The following is a 19,004-nucleotide window of genomic DNA, read 5'->3' on the forward strand; positions in this document are numbered from 1 at the left end:
GATTTATGTTTAATTATTTCAGAATTAGTTAATTCTTTAATACATTAAAAAGATCTAGGTATTTTTAATCATTCTTTAATTCATGAAATAAAATGACATTAAAATATTAGACCCTGGGTGGGAGGGGAGGTATGGCTTGGAGGCGGTGCTTGGCCGGGGTTAGGGGAGGAGCTTGGGGGGTGGGGCTAGGGGAAGAGCCAGGGGCGGAACTAGGGGAGGAGCCAGGGGCGGGGCTTAGGGGCGGGACATACTGACGTCATCGACTCTGATTGGATGTGACGTCATAAGGGGCGGGGGCTCGGAGGTGGGACTAGGGGCGGGGCTTAGGGGCGGGGCATAGTGCCGTCATCGATCATGATTGGCTGTGACATCATAAGGGGCGGGGCTTGGAGGCGGGACTAGGGGAGGGGCTTAGGGGCGGGACATAGTGACGTCATCGATTCTGATTGGCTGTGACGTCATAGAGGGGGCGGGGCTTAGTGACAGTCGATTTTGATTGGCAGCTGTCACTTTTTTGACGAAAGGTGGGTCAGTTTTCTCTCTGATGGTCAGTCACTGCCTTACAGTGGCTTGCAAAAGTGTTCGTCCCCTTCGTATTTCACATTTTTTTAATTTCTTTATGCCATTTATAAACAAAAAGTAAATCAGGCTTCTCAATATAAAAAATTCTAAACTTATCTTCCTTATTTTCTTCCACCAAAACATCAAATCTAGGCTTTCCTCTGATCTGAGATGTACCTTCTGGAAAATTGTAGCTGAACTTTCTTCTTTTTGAGAAAATCCTCCTCTGTACCACTTCATCATGAAGCTGCATAACTGGTGATACAAAATGCAAAACATGCACTGTGCTTAATTTCTCCAGTCACAGCCACATAAGCCTATAACGCCTTCTGGGTTGTCTGGGTGTCTCTGGATGACAGTGATACTTGAGGTGAAAGTGATTATTCCGATTATGCTGATGTCACAGACAGTGACACTGACTATGAATGAACATGTCAAACCCATAAGACTCTGATATGATAAAATGTGGACATTTCTTTCCACTAGATTTAACTGCTCAAGTTGTCTGAAACAATTTGAACATTGTATCTCATAGTTATATATGTTGAAAGGAATGTGTATAACAGAAGATTTAATTCTAAGACACAATGAAATATGACGCAATAACATTTGACTTGAAAATGTTGAAAATCTAAAATATTCAAGATGGCCACCAGTGGTCAATATGACATGAATAATCATTCTAGAACTGTCTGTGAGTAAAACATTGCAGAACATTATAGCTTTGGACATATCACAGAGAAGGAAAATGCATCTTTCTTAGTAAATTTCACTCTGTATGATATGTGCCGTGAATGTGTTCAACACAAGGCAAATAGCATCCAAGTCAGTAGTTCGTCATTCAGTCAATATTTCGCCTTTCACCATAGTTTTTGTCTCAAATGAAAGCTAATGATTTGTAGTTGTAATATTAGTGCTTAATCTAGACCCTGATACTACATTTTTATTACAAAAAACTATTCATAAAACTTTTGGACACTTTTTGGTCCAGTTAAGGGTTGTGTATATGGTTGTACTGTAAGCCATATAGGGAAGTGCCATTTTATCTTACAGAAATGAGCTGGGTATCATATTAAAGTAAAGAAAATGGGCTTTTTAGAACTATATAGATGGATATGGTTGATATTATATGTATAGGTATTTAAAGAAGGTGAAAAAGTGCAAAACCTCAGTCTACGTACAGCACTCACGAGTAGCTTTTAACATTCAGGTGAATATTGCGCCAAAAGGTACATCGCTATATTAACCGAGCGAGAGGTCTTTATGGGAAAATATTAGACTGAGGTGTTGACAGTATGGACCGTGTGAAAAACACAGGGGTCTGATGTCCCTGTACAGAGCGAGCAAACAAGTTAATAATTCATTTATTAGATGGCTATTATATATAATATAAACACGCAAACTTACAGTGTCACCCGAATATGCTGCTGACAGTGTTAGGCTTGTTCACATTCTTCACCTCCATGAAGAACTTGCTAACAGATGGTCCGGTTCAATCTGTGTGTTTTTTTTTCCAGTGCTGTTTAGGTATTCATGGAGTACGTTCATGTCCGACTTGGTTTTTCTAGTTGCAGCCATATAATAAAAGTGATTATTATATGGCTGTGACGCTACGCTCGGACTCTTTCTCCTCATCCTTTTGTGAACAGGAAAGAGAAACACAGCTCATATTTAATCTTTTGCATTTTAAAAGATGTTGATTCTGATTGTTTTATCTGTCCCAACCATGTTTTACCTTAAATCCTAGGATGCGATAGCAAAAGGGTTTCCATGAAATGGTAGGTGATGAACAGCTTATGATTTAGCCATTAAAAAAAGTCTTTTTTTTTTTTTTTTTTTTTTTTGCTTTATTCCCTGTAATTACTGAAAACCCTATAAATTTTCACGATGTCCTGTAGAACAGCCCAACCAGCCAAATCAGATAGACAAGTTCTGCACAGTGGTTCTTAGTGTGGTGGATTTGGTTAAGTGCAGGACCATGCTCCCAGACTTGATATGACCTGACAATATGTACGAGGTGTTTTGAGCATCTGGGCGGCTTTGCTTGAGCTGCTGCCCCCAAGACCCGACTCCGGATAAAGCGGAAGAAAATGGATGGATGGATGTTTTGAGCATGTCCAAGAAAAAGTAGGGTGTGGTTCTCCATCTTTTGCATTTCGAGAAACCAAAATTTCTCTTGAGAATATGTGAAATGTTGACTAACTGGGTGCAGTGTTGCAGACGCAATATTTCAGTGAAGTGAGTAGTGGTGTGTCAGACTGGCAAAATGGGAAAAGCTGGTGGGTGAAAGAAAGCCAAAGCTGTCTCTTTTTCTGTTAGTTTCACTTGTGCTTTTATGTCTTTTGTCCATTGATCTTGCAGATAATGGTTCCTGTCTGGGCTCCAGAAAACACAAACAGCCATATGAATGGCTGTCGTATAGTGAGGTAAGCGCCTGCATTAGCAGCTCAACTTGTAAAAATCTATGTTTATAGTTTTGAAAAGACAGCACACAAAGCGCGGCATCCAGCTGGAAACACAGCGCACCGCATCAGAGCGCAGCTCATCTGAACGATTATAACGAGATGCTAAATCTATCACAAACATACTTTTACAGCTGCACACAAGAAGGAAAGAGCATCCAACTGTTTTTTCAAGCCATGACAATGTAAACATGACAAAAGGGCACATTTTTAGATGGCTCCAAATGCTTTCTCCAGCTCGATCAGCGCGCGCATGAACAGCTGCGGTTGGAACAGCTGCGGTTGGAGTGCTCCTCTATGATTCAGGAAGCGATTAGAGCCATTTTCATCAGCCAACTTGCAGAGAAAATGATTACTCCACTATGAAAAAATTATTTTACATACGCAGTGTAATTGCTGCCAAAGGTGAATCAACAAAGTATTGAGCAAAGGCTGTGAATACTTATGTACATGTGATTTCTTAGCTTTTTATTATGTCCTTGGTGGATGTAATAAAATCATCAACATTTATTTATTTGTCTGTCTGTTTGTCTGTCTGACTGTTACGAGGATTACGTCAAACTACTGCATGGATTTTGAAAAAAAATTCACCACATATAAACATTAGGCCATGCAAGACTCCATTAAATTTTGCAGGTGATCCAGATCCGGATTCTGGATCTTTCATGATTGGGGCTGTGTGGTTTATGGTATGTTTATGGTATGTTGTTGTTTATTTTCTGTCTGTTACTTTTTGTGCTTGGGTTTTTGTGGAGGGATATCTCTTGTTTGGTGTTGGGTGCTTGTTGTTGAACGTTTCTCTCCTCTTCTCCCTTCCTGCTTGCCACGTCGCCTTCCTGAACCTTCCTCACACACCTGTCTTGTATTTCCTCATTATCCTATATGTCACCTTCTTTTCCTCTTTCAGTTGTGAGATTGTTGTGCCTTGTGCATCATTCAAGCGTTTGTCCTCAGAGAATTCTTGTCCTGTTTTGTATTGACCTGTCTGCCTGTTTTTTGGATCCTGTATCTGCCTAATGCTTCAGCTACGGTTGCTATTTTTGGACTGACTTTTTGTGTACCAAACCCCGCTTGTCTCGACCTTAAACTCAGTTAAATTGAATCCTGCATTTGTGTCCAACCACTTGGTGCTGTTGAGTGTGTCAGGATCTAGATTTCACTTTAGGCTTTGAAGGATTATGTGAAAAAAAAGAAAAGAAAAAAAACTACTTCACACATTCTTACCAGATTTGCACCACAGGTAGATTTTAGGGCATGGAAGACTGTACTGAATTTTGGAGGTGATCTGGATCCAGATTCTGGATCAAGATTTCACTTTATATAGGCTTTGAAGGATTACATCAAAACTACCTCATGGATTCTCACCAATTTTGCACCACAGATAGATTTTAGGGCATGGAAGACTCCATTAAATTTTGCAAGAGATCCAGATTCTGGATCAAGATTTCACTTTATATATGGTTTTAAGGATTATGGCAAAACTACACAGATTCTCACAAGATATGCAACACAGATAGATATTAGGCCGTGGAAGACTCCACTGAATTTTGGAGGTGATTTGGATCCGGATTCTCGATCAGGATTTCAATTTGTACGCTTCACTTTTTTGGATTTTGAGGATTACGTCAAAACTACTTAATGGAATTTCACCGAATTTTCAACACATATTGGTGTTAGGCTTTGGAAGACTCCATTAAATTTTGGAGGTGATCTGGGTCTGGATTCTAAATCGACTGCATTTATATAGCAGTTTTCCATCTGCATCAGACGCTCAAAGCGCTTTACAAATAATGCCTCACATTCACCCTGATGTGAGGGTGCTGCCATACAAGGTACTCACTACACACCGGTAGCAACTAGGGGATTAAGACCTTGCCCAAGGGCCCTTCGTGATTTTCCGGTCAGGCTGGAATTTGAACCGGGGATCCTCTGGTCTCAAGCTCAATGCTTTAACCACTAGACCAGGGGTGGCCAAGTTCGGTCCTCGAGAGCCACATTCCTGACACTCTTAGTTGTCTCCCTGCTCCAACACACCTGAATCCAATGAAAGACTCGTTAGCAGACTTTTAATGAGCCTTTCTTTGGATTCATGTGTGTTGGAGCAGGGAGACAACTAAGAGTCCCTTACCAAAAAATAGTACTGATAAGTATATAAAAAGTAAACTATAAGTATACTTGAAACATACTTGCATATACTACTTTTTGGTAAGGGGTGTCAGGAATGTGGCTCTCGAGGACCGAACTTGGCCACCCCTGTATTAGACCATCATCTCTCCTAATTCTGGAACAAGATTTCACTTTGTAGACTTTTAAAGATTACGTCAAAACTACTTCACGGATACAACATCATGATGTAAAATCAAGATCAGGAAGACACTATTTTGTTTTAGCTTGTGAATTCAATATCATATTGCAACATCTTGATCAGTCAGACGATTCTGGATCAGTATGCAATTATTGCATTGGGTTGTGGAATCTGTAGCCAGGTAAAGTCTGGTTCACGATGTTAATCACATATCTGTTATTATGAGTCCGCGTCAACCCTTGGCAGATGTCAGAAATCTCATATTGCTCTTGTTTTTAATAAATTTGCAAAAACATAAAAAACTAAAACTTTTTTCATGTTGTCATTATGGGGTGTTGTGAGTAGAATTTTTAGGGGAAAAATGAATTTACTCCATTTTGGAATAAGTGTTGTGTGGGCCGCTGAAGAGGAGGTACTGCTGGCCCACCACCACCAGAGGGCGCCCTGCCTGGAGTGCGGGCTCCAGGCACCAGAGGGCGTCGCCACCTGAGATGAGCAGCCAGGGTGACAGCTGTCACCCATTATTGGACACAGCTGTTTCTACTCGGCACCAAGGTATATCAGGAGGACGGCGTCTCCACCTCAGTGCCGAGATATCGCCTAAGACTGAGGTAGTATCTCTGCATTCTTATTCTGATTAACCAGCTAATCATTCGTTAAACCTTTTCAGGATTGTTGACTGCTAGAAGCTATATTGCTTGGAGAAGTACTCACCTTCCTGTTGTGCATTGACAAGAGGTGGAGGCGGCTTCTCCCCTCTCCGTTACTGGGTGCTGTCGCATCACACCTGTGTGTTGTTGCTCTCTCCTGCCAGCAGTACCGGATCCGACGAGCGGAGGCAGTGGCCACCTGGGAATTCGGGACTTGGCGGTTCCAGTATTTCCAGGGTTCGGTGGCAGAGGAGATCGGGGTGGTTCCGGTTCGACTGAGACGGGTGTCTCCTACCTTCGAGCCTGCCCACACGACACCAGCAAATTCGACCCCAAATTGTGATTGTTGTACTTATTGTGCTTGTTTCACAATAGTAAACCTTGTTATTTATCTTCCTCCATTGTCCGTTCATTGCGCCCCCTGTTGTGGGTCCGTGTTCCTACACTTTCACAACAGGATATCTCGGCCAGCGTCATGGACCCCGAGGGGCGTCAACCGGCTGTTGAACGGCCAATGGAAGACCAAGGCGCGGCGGAGGCTTCGGGAGGGGTAATCGGTGAGTTGCAGCGGATCCTCACCGCTTTCACCTCTCGGATCGATTTAATGACCGAGCAACACGTTCTCCTAAACCGCAGGGTAGAGGCTCTCGCCGCACAAGTGGAGGCGCGCCCTCCGGGCGCCGCTGCGGCTCTCCCTCCCGAGGACCCTGCGCGTGAAAGTAACGTTCCACTGGTCGTTCAACGGTCCCTTCCTCCGTCCCCAGAAGCATACATAAGCCCTCCAGAACCGTACGGAGGCTGTGTGGAGACGTGCGCGGATTTTCTGATGCAGTGTTCGCTCGTCTTCGCACAGCGTCCCGTAATGTACGCGACTGATGCTAGCAAAGTAGCTTATGTGATAAATCTGCTTCGCGGGAAGGCACGCGCTTGGGCTACAGCGCTCTGGGAGCAGAGCTCACGGCTCCTTCATACATACGATGGGTTTGTACGGGAGCTCAGAACGGTGTTCGATCATCCCAACAGAGGAGAGTCCGCTTCAACCGCACTACTGTCCATACGACAGGAGCGTCGGAGCGCAGCTGCCTATGCAGTCGCCTTCCGCATCGCGGCAGCGAGATCCGGCTGGAATAGCACTGCCCTCCGCGCTGCCTTTGTAAACGGACTGTCTCTGGTCCTAAAAGAACACCTGGTGGCTAAGGACGAACCACGGGATTTGGATGGGCTCATTGATCTAGTCATACGACTCGACAACCGGTTAGAAGAACGCCGCCGGGAACGAGGCGAAGGGCGTGGCCAGGCACGCGTCGTCCCTCTCCCTTCCGGGTCCGATCGAGCTCCGCCCTCCCCACGCTCCTCTGTTCCTGCGCTCCGTGGGGTCACAGCTCCCCCTACTGACGAAGCTAGGGACACGAGTAGGGCAACATTTAGGGCACCAGATGCACAAAGGAGATGGACCCACGGAGCGTGTCTTGTTTGTGGTTCAATAGAGCACCATGTGAGAGACTGCCCCGAGCGGTCAAACGCCAAACGCCCGCCCTTAGAGACTGGGCCAGGGGTGGGCCAAAACATTCACGTGGGACATACCCACATTGCTACACGACTCCCAGTCACGATCCTGTTTGAGGATTCAACCCTGAAGGCCCCAGCACTGGTGGACACGGGCTCTGAGGGGAATCTGCTAGACAGTAGATGGGCCAGGGAGATAGGGCTCCCTCTGGTGGCTCTTACCTCGCCTGTGCAGGTTCGAGCACTAGATGGCTCCCTACTCCCACCAATCACACACAAGACACCTCCAGTAACTCTGGTGGTGTCAGGCAACCACCGGGAGGTGATCGAGTTCTTCGTGACTCAGGCCACCTCCCGTGTGGTTTTAGGATTTCCATGGATGCTTAAGCACAATCCCCGGATTGATTGGCCGTCCGGGGTGGTGGTTCAGTGGAGCGAAACCTGCCATCGGGAGTGTCTCGGTTCCTCGGTTCCTCCCGGCTCCCAAGCTAAGGAGGAGGTCCGAGTCCCGCCCAATCTGAAGGCGGTGCCAGCGGAGTACCATGACCTTGCGGACGTGTTCAGCAAGGATCTGGCTCTCACGCTTCCTCCCCACCGCCCGTACGATTGTGACATTGATTTGGTTCCAGGCAGTGAGTTCCCGTCCAGTAGGCTGTACAACCTCTCACGGCCGGAACGCGAATCAATGGAGACCTACATCCGGGACTCATTAGCCGCCGGGTTGATCCGGAATTCCACCTCACCGATGGGCGCTGGTTTCTTTTTTGTGGGTAAAAAAGATGGCGGACTTCGTCCATGCATTGATTACAGGGGGTTGAATGAGATCACGGTTCGCAACCGATACCCGTTGCCCTTGTTGGATTCAGTGTTCACCCCCTTGCATGGAGCCAGAATCTTCACCAAGCTGGATCTTAGGAACGCGTACCATTTGGTTTGGATTCGGAAGGGAGACGAATGGAAGACGGCATTTAACACCCCCTTAGGTCATTTTGAGTACCTGGTCATGCCGTTCGGTCTCACTAATGCTCCCGCGACCTTCCAAGCGTTGGTAAACGATGTCTTGCGGGACTTCCTGCACCGGTTCGTCTTCGTATATCTAGACGATATACTCATCTTTTCTCCGGATCCTGAGACCCATGTCAAGCATGTACGTCAGGTCCTACAGCGGTTGTTGGAGAACCGTCTGTTTGTGAAGGGCGAGAAGTGTGAGTTCCACCGCACTTCTTTGTCCTTCCTGGGGTTTATCATCTCCTCTAACTCCGTCGCCCCGGACCCGGCCAAGGTTGCGGCGGTGAGAGACTGGCCCCAACCCACAAGCCGTAGGAAGCTGCAACAGTTCCTCGGCTTTGCTAATTTCTACAGGAGGTTCATCAAGGGCTACAGTCAGGTAGTTAGCCCCCTGACAGCCCTGACCTCTCCAAAAGTTCCCTTCACCTGGTCGGACCGGTGCGAGGCCGCGTTCAAGGAGTTGAAACGGCGCTTCTCGTCTGCACCAGTTCTGGTGCAGCCCGATCCTAGCCGCCAGTTAGTGGTTGAAGTGGATGCCTCGGACTCAGGGATAGGAGCGGTGCTCTCCCAGAGCGGGAAGACCGATAAGGTCCTTCACCCGTGTGCCTATTTTTCCCGCAGGTTGACCCCCGCTGAACGGAACTATGACGTCGGCAATCGGGAACTCCTTGCTGTGAAAGAGGCCCTCGAAGAGTGGAGACATCTGTTGGAGGGAACAGCCGTGCCATTCACGGTTTTCACTGACCATCGGAACCTGGAGTACATCAGGACCGCTAAGCGTCTGAACCCCAGGCAAGCCCGCTGGTCACTGTTCTTTGGCCGTTTTGACTTCCGGATTACCTACCGCCCCGGGACCAAGAACCAGAGATCGGATGCATTGTCCCGGGTGCACGAAGATGAGGTCAAAACGGAACCGTCGGATCCCCCGGATCCCATCATCCCGGAGTCCGCTATCGTGGCCGCCCTCACCTGGGACGTGGAGAAGACCGTCCGGGAGGCCCTGACCCGTGTCCCGGACCCCGGAAACGGACCAAAGAACAAACTATACGTCCCACCAGAGGCCAGGGCCGCAGTCCTAGACTTCTGTCACGGTTCTAAGCTCTCCTGTCACCCGGGGGTGCGAAGGACCGTGACAGTCGTCCGGCAACGCTTCTGGTGGGCATCCCTGGAGGCCGATGTCCGGGATTACGTCCAGGCCTGTACCACCTGCGCCAGGGGCAAGGCCAACCACCAGAAGACCTCAGGGCAGCTACAGCCACTGCCCGTGCCTCATCGCCCCTGGTCCCACATCGGCCTGGACTTCGTCACGGGTCTCCCGCCGTCCCAGGGAAACACCGTCGTCTTCACGATAGTGGACCGTTTCTCCAAGGCGGCCCACTTCGTGGCCCTCCCGAAGCTTCCAACGGCCCAGGAGACAGCGGACCTCCTGGTCCACCACGTCGTCCGTCTGCATGGTATACCATCAGACATCGTCTCCGATCGCGGTCCCCAGTTCACCTCACACGTCTGGAGGAGCTTCTGCCGGGAACTGGGGGCCACGGTCAGCCTCTCGTCTGGGTATCATCCCCAGACCAACGGGCAAGCAGAGCGGGCGAACCAGGACTTGGAGCAGACACTACGCTGTGTGACAGCCGCGCACCCGACGGCCCTGGAGTACCCACCTGGCCTGGATCGAGTACGCTCACAACAGCCAAGTGTCATCAGCCACCGGCCTCTCCCCGTTTGAGGTGTGCTTGGGGTATCAGCCCCCCTTGTTTCCGGTGGTCGAGGGAGAGGTCGGTGTGCCCTCGGTCCAGGCCCACCTACGGAGGTGCCGTCGGGTGTGGCGTGCCGCCCGCTCTGCCTTGTTGAAGGCCCGGACGAGAGCGAAGACACATGCAGACCGGCGGCGGGCCCCGGCTCCCACGTATCGTCCTGGGCAGGAGGTATGGTTGTCCACCAAGGACATTCCCCTTCAAGTGGACTCCCCCAAGCTCCAAGACCGATACATCGGCCCCTTCAAGGTCCTCAAATCATCAATCCCGCCGCAGTGAGGCTTCAGTTGCCGGCCTCGCTGCGGATTCACCCAGTATTCCACGTCTCCCGGATAAAGCCCCATCACACCTCACCCCTCTGCACCCCGGGTCCGGCACCACCTCCTGCCCGGATCATCGACGGGGAACCGGCTTGGACCGTGCGTCGGCTCCTCGATGTCCGTCGAATGGGTCGGGGTCTTCAGTACCTGGTGGACTGGGAGGGGTACGGCCCCGAAGAACGCTCCTGGGTGAAGAGGAGCTTCATCCTGGACCCGGCCCTCCTGGCCGACTTCTACCGTCGCCATCCGGACAAGCCCGGTCGTGCGCCAGGAGGCGCCCGTTGAGGGGGGGGTCCTGTTGTGTGGGCCGCTGAAGAGGAGGTACTGCTGGCCCACCACCACCAGAGGGCGCCCTGCCTGGAGTGCGGGCTCCAGGCACCAGAGGGCGTCGCCACCTGAGATGAGCAGCCAGGGTGACAGCTGTCACCCATTATTGGACACAGCTGTTTCTACTCGGCACCAAGGTATATCAGGAGGACGGCGTCTCCACCTCAGTGCCGAGATATCGCCTAAGACTGAGGTAGTATCTCTGCATTCTTATTCTGATTAACCAGCTAATCATTCGTTAAACCTTTTCAGGATTGTTGACTGCTAGAAGCTATATTGCTTGGAGAAGTACTCACCTTCCTGTTGTGCATTGACAAGAGGTGGAGGCGGCTTCTCCCCTCTCCGTTACTGGGTGCTGTCGCATCACACCTGTGTGTTGTTGCTCTCTCCTGCCAGCAGTACCGGATCCGACGAGCGGAGGCAGTGGCCACCTGGGAATTCGGGACTTGGCGGTTCCAGTATTTCCAGGGTTCGGTGGCAGAGGAGATCGGGGTGGTTCCGGTTCGACTGAGACGGGTGTCTCCTACCTTCGAGCCTGCCCACACGACACCAGCAAATTCGACCCCAAATTGTGATTGTTGTACTTATTGTGCTTGTTTCACAATAGTAAACCTTGTTATTTATCTTCCTCCATTGTCCGTTCATTGCGCCCCCTGTTGTGGGTCCGTGTTCCTACACTTTCACAACAATAAGGCTGTAATATAACAAAATGTGGAAAAAGTAAAACACTATGAATACTTTCTGGATGCACCGAATGTTTTGTTTGTTTGAGGTACTAATGCCTTTAAATGACTTTGAATAAAACCCACTGGGTAGAATACTTTATACTTGCTGTGGCTTTTGAACAGTGGGTTGACAGTGTCCCACATTATAAGTAAAATATTAAAGGAATGTTTTCCGTAAAGGAGTGAATTACTCAGAGCTCTAGTTCTGTTCATTTTGCCACCTCAGTCTGTGTGTTCTGTGCCAAAGGCTTCAGATAAAGAGACCTGTGAGAGCTGGGCTGCACACATAAAGCAGTCAGAGGAATATTTAAAATGGAAGTTTCTATTGTATTTTTGCAAACACATTTAACTCGTAGTCAGCACATGTGACCTTGTGCTTATGTTGCCTGTAACTTATGATTTACAATGTTAAAGTAAAACATTGCCCAGTCTTTATTGGTGCAACATTAACAAGCCTTGTGTGTGTGTGTGTGTGTGTGTGTGTGTGTGTGTGTGTGTGTGTGTGTGTGTGTGTGTGTGTGTGTGTGTGTGTGTGTGTGTGTGTGTGTGTGTGTGTGTGTGTGTGTGTGTGTGTGTGTGTTTTGTAGGTAAAGGAGCGTGCAGAGATTCTGGGCTCTGCATTTCTCCACAGAGGTCACTCCAAAGTCACTGACCCCCACATTGGTATCTTCTCTCAAAACAGACCTGAGGTACACACACAGACACACTCGCGCACACACATTTCTTTTTTGTAGGAAAGTGTGCTGTGAAAACCACGTGCACCACATCGTCAGGTCACAGCTAACAGAAAGAGTTATAAAGTTTATCCAGAGTAAAACTACAGTCCTGGGCCCGTATCTGTGAAGCAGCCTAAGGCTAAAAATAGCTCCTAGTGACGTTATTCTTAGAAAAATCTTAGAATTCCTTGAATTCTTAGACATTTCTTAGAACTTTCCCTTGGTAAGATGAAAGTTTTCCGCAAAGCACCTTAGGCCTTAAGAGGGTTCCTAAGGTGCCAAACTGGTAAGAGTAGTGAGGAGGACTCTTAAGAAGCCTAAGAGTGTCTTAAGCAGACAAGCTGGTGGAAAAGACAGAGAGGAAGCAGAGATTTTCTCCTTATGTAGGATGACAGTGAGTCACTAAGAGGCTACCGCCTTGATCTATGTAATTATTTTATGTTAATTTACTCTCTTAATGTATTTATAAATTAAGTTGTTCTTATCATATTCACATATTAATATTATCAGTATTATTGATATTATTTTATTTTATTATTGCTTGTATTTTGTCATTTGATTTTTAAATGGACCACAATGGAAGTAAGTGTTTTCACTTTATTGTGTCATGCATGTAATTTTAACTTATTTACAATTATATTATTTGCTTACATTGAATGTCTTAATAAACTCACACACCCACGCACACTTTTAATATGTAGATAATCGGCACGTGAATGAGATATGTTCAAACATCTTCAAGCTGTGTAACAGTTCATTTTTGGTGAACTGCGTGGAATAACGAAAGACAAGCGAGAGCTTTTGTCTTTTTAGCACTCTGCCGCTGGGAGGCGCTCTTATTTTTCAGATAAAAGAAGACAGGAATACATCAGACACGATACACTTTTCACTTATGGTGGCAACATGGTAACAACCCACTAAATCAATTGAACTACAAAAACGCAATAAATCAATAATAGTAACAACATTGTTAAAATTAACATTAACCACAATAACATTTAAAACCCCAAAACCCAGAGCTCCCATAATGCATTGCAGCACAACAACTTACACGTTTAGCGACTGGCCGGCAATCGCTCCAATTTAATTTTGCTGAGTATCATCATCATGACACAAAATTTTCATGATTACGCATTTATTAATGCAGTTCAGGTTATATGATCAGTTGATTTTACTGTTCATTCATATGTAGGAGCGCAGAGCGTATTTATTTTTTATTTCCCCTTCCCTTTCTGTGACAACCAATCACAGCTCTTACAGGACCACATCATACCTAGCAACGGGGTCAACCCCGCATCTTCACTAAGATAGGAGTTTCTGTCAACTCCTTGCCCAGAGTTGCTCTCAGACACCTCTTGGGTCTCTCTGAGGATGGGGGTCCTTGCCAGGATATTTTAGGATAAGTTAGGAACTCTTTGAGAGCACTTTGAGATGCACCGAGGATACGGGCCCTGGTCTGAATTACTGGCACGTCTATAGTTTAAAATTAAAATGAATTCAGAAATAAATGCAGAATGTTTAAGAAAATGTCCAAAGATATTGAACACAAATCAAAATGCTTTCACATTTTTTTTAATTTCCTTTATATAGTGCCAAATCACAACAGAGTTGCCTCAAGGCCCTTCACACAGGTAAGGTCTAACCTTACCCACCCCCAGAGCAACAGTGGTAAGGAAAAACTCCCTCTGAGGAAGAAACCTCAAGCAGACCAGTCTCAAAGGGGCGACCCTCTGCTTGGGCCATGCTACAAACATAAATTACAGAAATAATTCACAGAACAATTCACTGACAAATATACAAGAATTGCTGTTGGTGCACAGGACAGGAGGATCGCCAACACAAACACAACTCCCATCTCTGGATGGAGCTGCACTTTAAACAGAGAAAAAAACAGAATCAGGCATCAGAAAGACAAAAAATACTGTATAATTTGCCAGCATTAATCAACAAGAAAAACAGAAGAAATACTAAGGTGATCGCCGGCCGCTAGCCCTAAGCTTCATTTAGGTGGAGTTGAAGCCGCGGCCCACTCCAATTATTAATAACATGAATTAAAAAAGTAAAAAGTGTAAAACAAAACTGTACCAGTATGCTAGCCATATGAAAGGGAAAATAAGTGCATCTTAAGTCTGGACTTGAAAGTTTCCACAGAATATGATTGTTTTATTGACGCAGGGAGATCATTCCACAGAACAGGGGCACGATAAGAGAAAGCTCTGTGACCCGCAGACTTCTTATTCACCCTAGGGACACAAAGTAGTCCTGCACCCTGAGAACGTAAAGCCCGGGCCGGTACGTGAGGTTTAATTAGGTCAGCTCGGTAGGGAGGTGCCAGTCCATGAATAATTTTATAGGTTAGTAGCAGAACCTTAAAATCTGATCTCACTGGGACAGGAAGCCACGATCTTATTTTTGGTTAATTTTGAAATCAAACACAGTTTAATACGCACAAAAGAGTGATTTTGCAGACAAACAGACAAACACAAAGTGAAAAGTTGGACTCACCGGCATCAAAATGACTGTAAGCCGCGGAAGAAGTAAAACCAGCCAGATGAAACACAGAGGCGATGAGAACCCATGATTCAGTTCTAGCTGGTCTGGTGGCTTTCAGGTTGATAAAATGTATAAATACACTCAACAAAAATATAAACGCAACACTTTTGGTTTTGCTCCCATTTTGTATGAGATGAACTCCAAGATCTAAAACTTTTTCCACATACACAATATCACCATTTCCCTCAAATATTGTTCACAAACCAGTCTAAATCTGTGACACTGAGCACTTCTCCTTTGCTGAGATAATCCATCCCACCTCACAGGTGTGTCATATCAAGATGCTGATTAGACACCATGATTAGTGCACAGGTGTGCCTTAGACTGCCCACAATAAAAGGCCACTCTGAAAGGTGCAGTTTTGTTTTATTGGGGGGGATACCAGTCAGTATCTGGTGTGACCACCATTGCCTCATGCAGTGCAACACATCTCCTTCGCATAGAGTTGATCAGGTTGTCAATTGTGGCCTGTGGAATATTGGTCCACTCCTCTTCAATGGCTGTGCGAAGTTGCTGGATATTGGCAGGAACTGGTACACGCTGTCGTATACGCTGGTCCAGAGCATCCCAAACATGCTCAATGGGTGACATGTCCGGTAAGTATGCCGGCCATGCAAGAACTGGGACATTTTCAGCTTCCAAGAATTGTGTACAGATCCTTGCAACATGGGGCCGTGCATTATCCTGCTGCAACATGTGATGTTCTTGGATGTATGGCACAACAATGGGCCTCAGGATCTCGTCACGGTATCTCTTTGCATTCAAAATGCCATCAATAAAATGCACCTGTGTTCTTCGTCCATAACTGTCGCCTGCCCATACCATAACCCCACCGCCACCATGGGCCACTCGATCCACAACATTGGCATCATAAAACCGCTCACCCACACGACGCCACACACGCTGTCTGCCATCTGCCCTGAACAGTGTGAACCGGGATTCATCCGTGAAGAGAACACCTCTCCAACGTGCCAAACGCCAGCGAATGTGAGCATTTGCCCACTCAAGTCGGTTACGACGACGAACTGGAGTCAGGTCGAGACCCCGATGAGGACGACGAGCATGCAGATCAGCTTCCCTGAGATGGTTTCTGACAGTTTGTGCAGAAATTCTTTGGTTATGCAAACCGATTGTTTCAGCAGCTGTCCGAGTGGCTGGTCTCAGACGATCTTGGAGGTGAACATGCTGGATGTGGAGGTCCTGGGTTGGTGTGGTTACACGTGGTCTGCGGTTGTGAGGCTGGTTGGATGTACTGCCAAATTCTCTGCAACGCCTTTGGAGACGGCTTATGGTAGAGAAATGAACATTCAATACACGAGCAACAGCTCTGGTTGACATTCCTACAGTCAGCATGCCAATTGCACGCTCCCTCAAATCTTGCGACATCTGTGGCATTGTGCTGTGTGATAAAACTACACCTTTCAGAGTGGCCTTTTATTGTGGGCAGTCTAAGGCACACCTGTGCACTAATCATGGTGTCTAATCAGCATCTTGATATGGCACACCTGTGGATGGATTATCTCAGCAAAGGAGAAGTGCTCACTATCACAGGTTTAGACTGGTTTGTGAACAATATTTGAGGGAAATGGTGATATTGTGTATGTGGAAAAAGTTTTAGATCTTTGAGTTCATCTCATACAAAATGGGAGCAAAACCAAAAGTGTTGCGTTTATATTTTTGTTGAGTGTACATAGATTACACACACACACACACACACACATATATATATATATACAGTATATATATATATATGTGTGTGTGTGTGTGTGTGTGTGTACTCAAATTGTTATGGATGGGTTGATTTTGTGTTTGTGGATCTTGTATTTTTTTATTTTATTTTTGGGAAGTCTTCTGATCCACACATTAACATGTGGGTGTATATAATTAAAGCAGCCACCTTCTTGTGGTGTTTTCGTTTTTATTTATTTTTTTGGTCAAAGAGAAACCTTTGGGTCATTGTTTTTTTTCTCCATTTTTTCAACCATGGACGCACACACAGAACTGCATTTAATGACTCAGTCAGCACAGATGAACTGCAGCCTGATGTACAATGCGTACGCCAGCCGGACTGTGCATGAGTGTGTTTTTTGGACTGTGTTTAAAAAGTTCCTCAACTTCAAAGCACGTCCTGCTGCTGCACTCGGACCATAGAGATGGAACCAGACAGCAGAAGAACTCAGACAGATGTCAACGTCTACAGCAGCAGGCTGATAACAGCGTTCCCTCACGTGATCACTGATAAAATAATTGTACGCCTCCAAAAACATGAAATCCTTCATGGTCGTCGTCTCCAAGATTTAATTTCTCACAATCGCTTCTGCTTGGAGTCTGGAGTTTTCTGCCTACCGCCTGTGTGCACATGTGCGGGAAAGTCGGAACTAAATAACAACAGTGATCCCTTCTATAGTATGCATAAAGAAAGTATACAAGCACTGTCAAAATCAAAACAAAAAAAAACAAAAAACAAAACACACACTATAAACAAAACAGCAATTTGTCATAATTTTCAGAAATGCTGTAAATTTTACATTATAAAATTTAATTGTAATTTGCAAAAACTTAATAAACCAAGAACAGGGTACCGGCAGCCTTGAAGCAGGGACAGTCTGTTTGGGAAGCAAAACACTAACTGCTTGCGCCACCATTTTACCAAATGGTATAAATTAGTCTGAAGATGTAATGAACTGCAGAATGTGTTTAAAAACAGCATGATGATGTTAATTTAGCAAAAGAAAAATTTGATTGTTAGATGTAATGGTTTAAAATGTAAATTTTTGTAAATTGTAATTTCTTCATACTGTAAAATTTACAGGTTGTTGTGGTTGTATTTGCATTTTCTTGCCACAGAGGCTTGTTATAAGTTTTTACTCATTGGATATTTTTTATTTGCTGTCATGATAACACTAGTTATCCTGATTTATTTGATTGCTTGGCAGCACATTGGCTTAGTGGATAACATTGATGCCTCACAGCAAGAAGTTTGTGGGATCGCTTCTTGCCTTTTCTGTGTGTCGTTTGTATGTTTTCTCTGGGGACTCTGGGTTCCTCTCACAATCAAAAACATGGTCATTTACAGTCTGCTCCAAGGCAGCGTCTCTATATCTGGAGTTGGTCCCCACGTGCCGGACTGTGGCTGGCCGCTGCTCCTAGTGGTTGGATTGTGTCTAACTGTAATTAGGATGGGTTAAATACAGAGGACAAATTTCATTGTATGTACAATAAAGGCTCTTCTTCTTCTTCTTCTTCTTCTTCTTCTTGTTTGTGTGGGTGCAGTGGACCATCTCTGAGTTGGCGTGTTACACCTATTCTCTTGTGTCAGTTCCTCTGTATGACACACTGGGAACAGAAGCCATCTCACATATCATCAACAAAGGTAAAGCAGCAACATGCTGTAAATATAAACTTTAACCTGTTCTTTGCTTGAGATAGTGTGTATAAGAGAAGTATTGTCATGACTGATTAATTCACCACATTATCATTTTGTTTGTATGATGCAAGATAAGAAAAGTCAACACACGTTCATACAGCCTGAAATAAAGTCTTCAAATTCTATTTTTGGTGTGAGCAATACTACAAAACATACTGTATTCACCCATCAGAGGACCCAGGATGTTTCTCATGAAATTCTGCCTGAAGAGGGGGTAGGCCAATGCACGAGTCAATGGGCCAGTATTACGTTTGTTGGAATGCCTATTTCAATAAAATGTCTAATTTCATCACAAATAAAAAATAAATCACAAATAACTCACCCATTTGTGTCTTTTTTTTTTCCTTTTCTCATTCATTAAATATGTTCATTGTCAGCTGATGTCGGGTGAGTCCATCGGAAAGTTGTGTGCATCCTCAAAACTTACAGATGGAGAACTTTCTTGATGGTTGTTTTGTCCTGTCCTTGTTTGTAGCCTGCCAGTGGACATCCAGTCCATATTAATGTCTTTTCTCACATCAGCAACATAAAAACCATCACAGCAGAATTCTGTTTGAACCTTCACAAAGCTAGGCATTGCACTGCAAAAACTGATATCTAAGAAAGTTTTAAAAAAATTGTTTAAAGAAAATTTGACTTAATTTTTGTCTAAATAGAAAAGTAATCTTGTCAAGCATTGTTTACATAAGA

At 45.7% G+C, this 19,004-nt stretch overlaps 1 protein-coding gene across 1 annotated transcript in view; it reads left to right on the forward strand.

Moving 5' to 3' along the window:
* The window catches only part of LOC117521013 (long-chain-fatty-acid--CoA ligase 1-like), an 86,069-nt gene that overhangs the window by 33,228 nt on the left and 33,837 nt on the right, over positions 1–19,004 (forward strand). Inside the window, exons 4-6 of the mRNA XM_034182346.1 lie at positions 2,923–2,987; positions 12,206–12,307; positions 18,161–18,260. Coding sequence (XP_034038237.1) covers positions 2,923–2,987; positions 12,206–12,307; positions 18,161–18,260 — 267 coding nt within the window. The remainder of the gene's footprint in view (positions 1–2,922; positions 2,988–12,205; positions 12,308–18,160; positions 18,261–19,004) is intronic.

This window comes from Thalassophryne amazonica, chromosome 11 (genome assembly GCF_902500255.1).
Source record: "Thalassophryne amazonica chromosome 11, fThaAma1.1, whole genome shotgun sequence".
NCBI classification, from domain to species: domain Eukaryota; kingdom Metazoa; phylum Chordata; class Actinopteri; order Batrachoidiformes; family Batrachoididae; genus Thalassophryne; species Thalassophryne amazonica.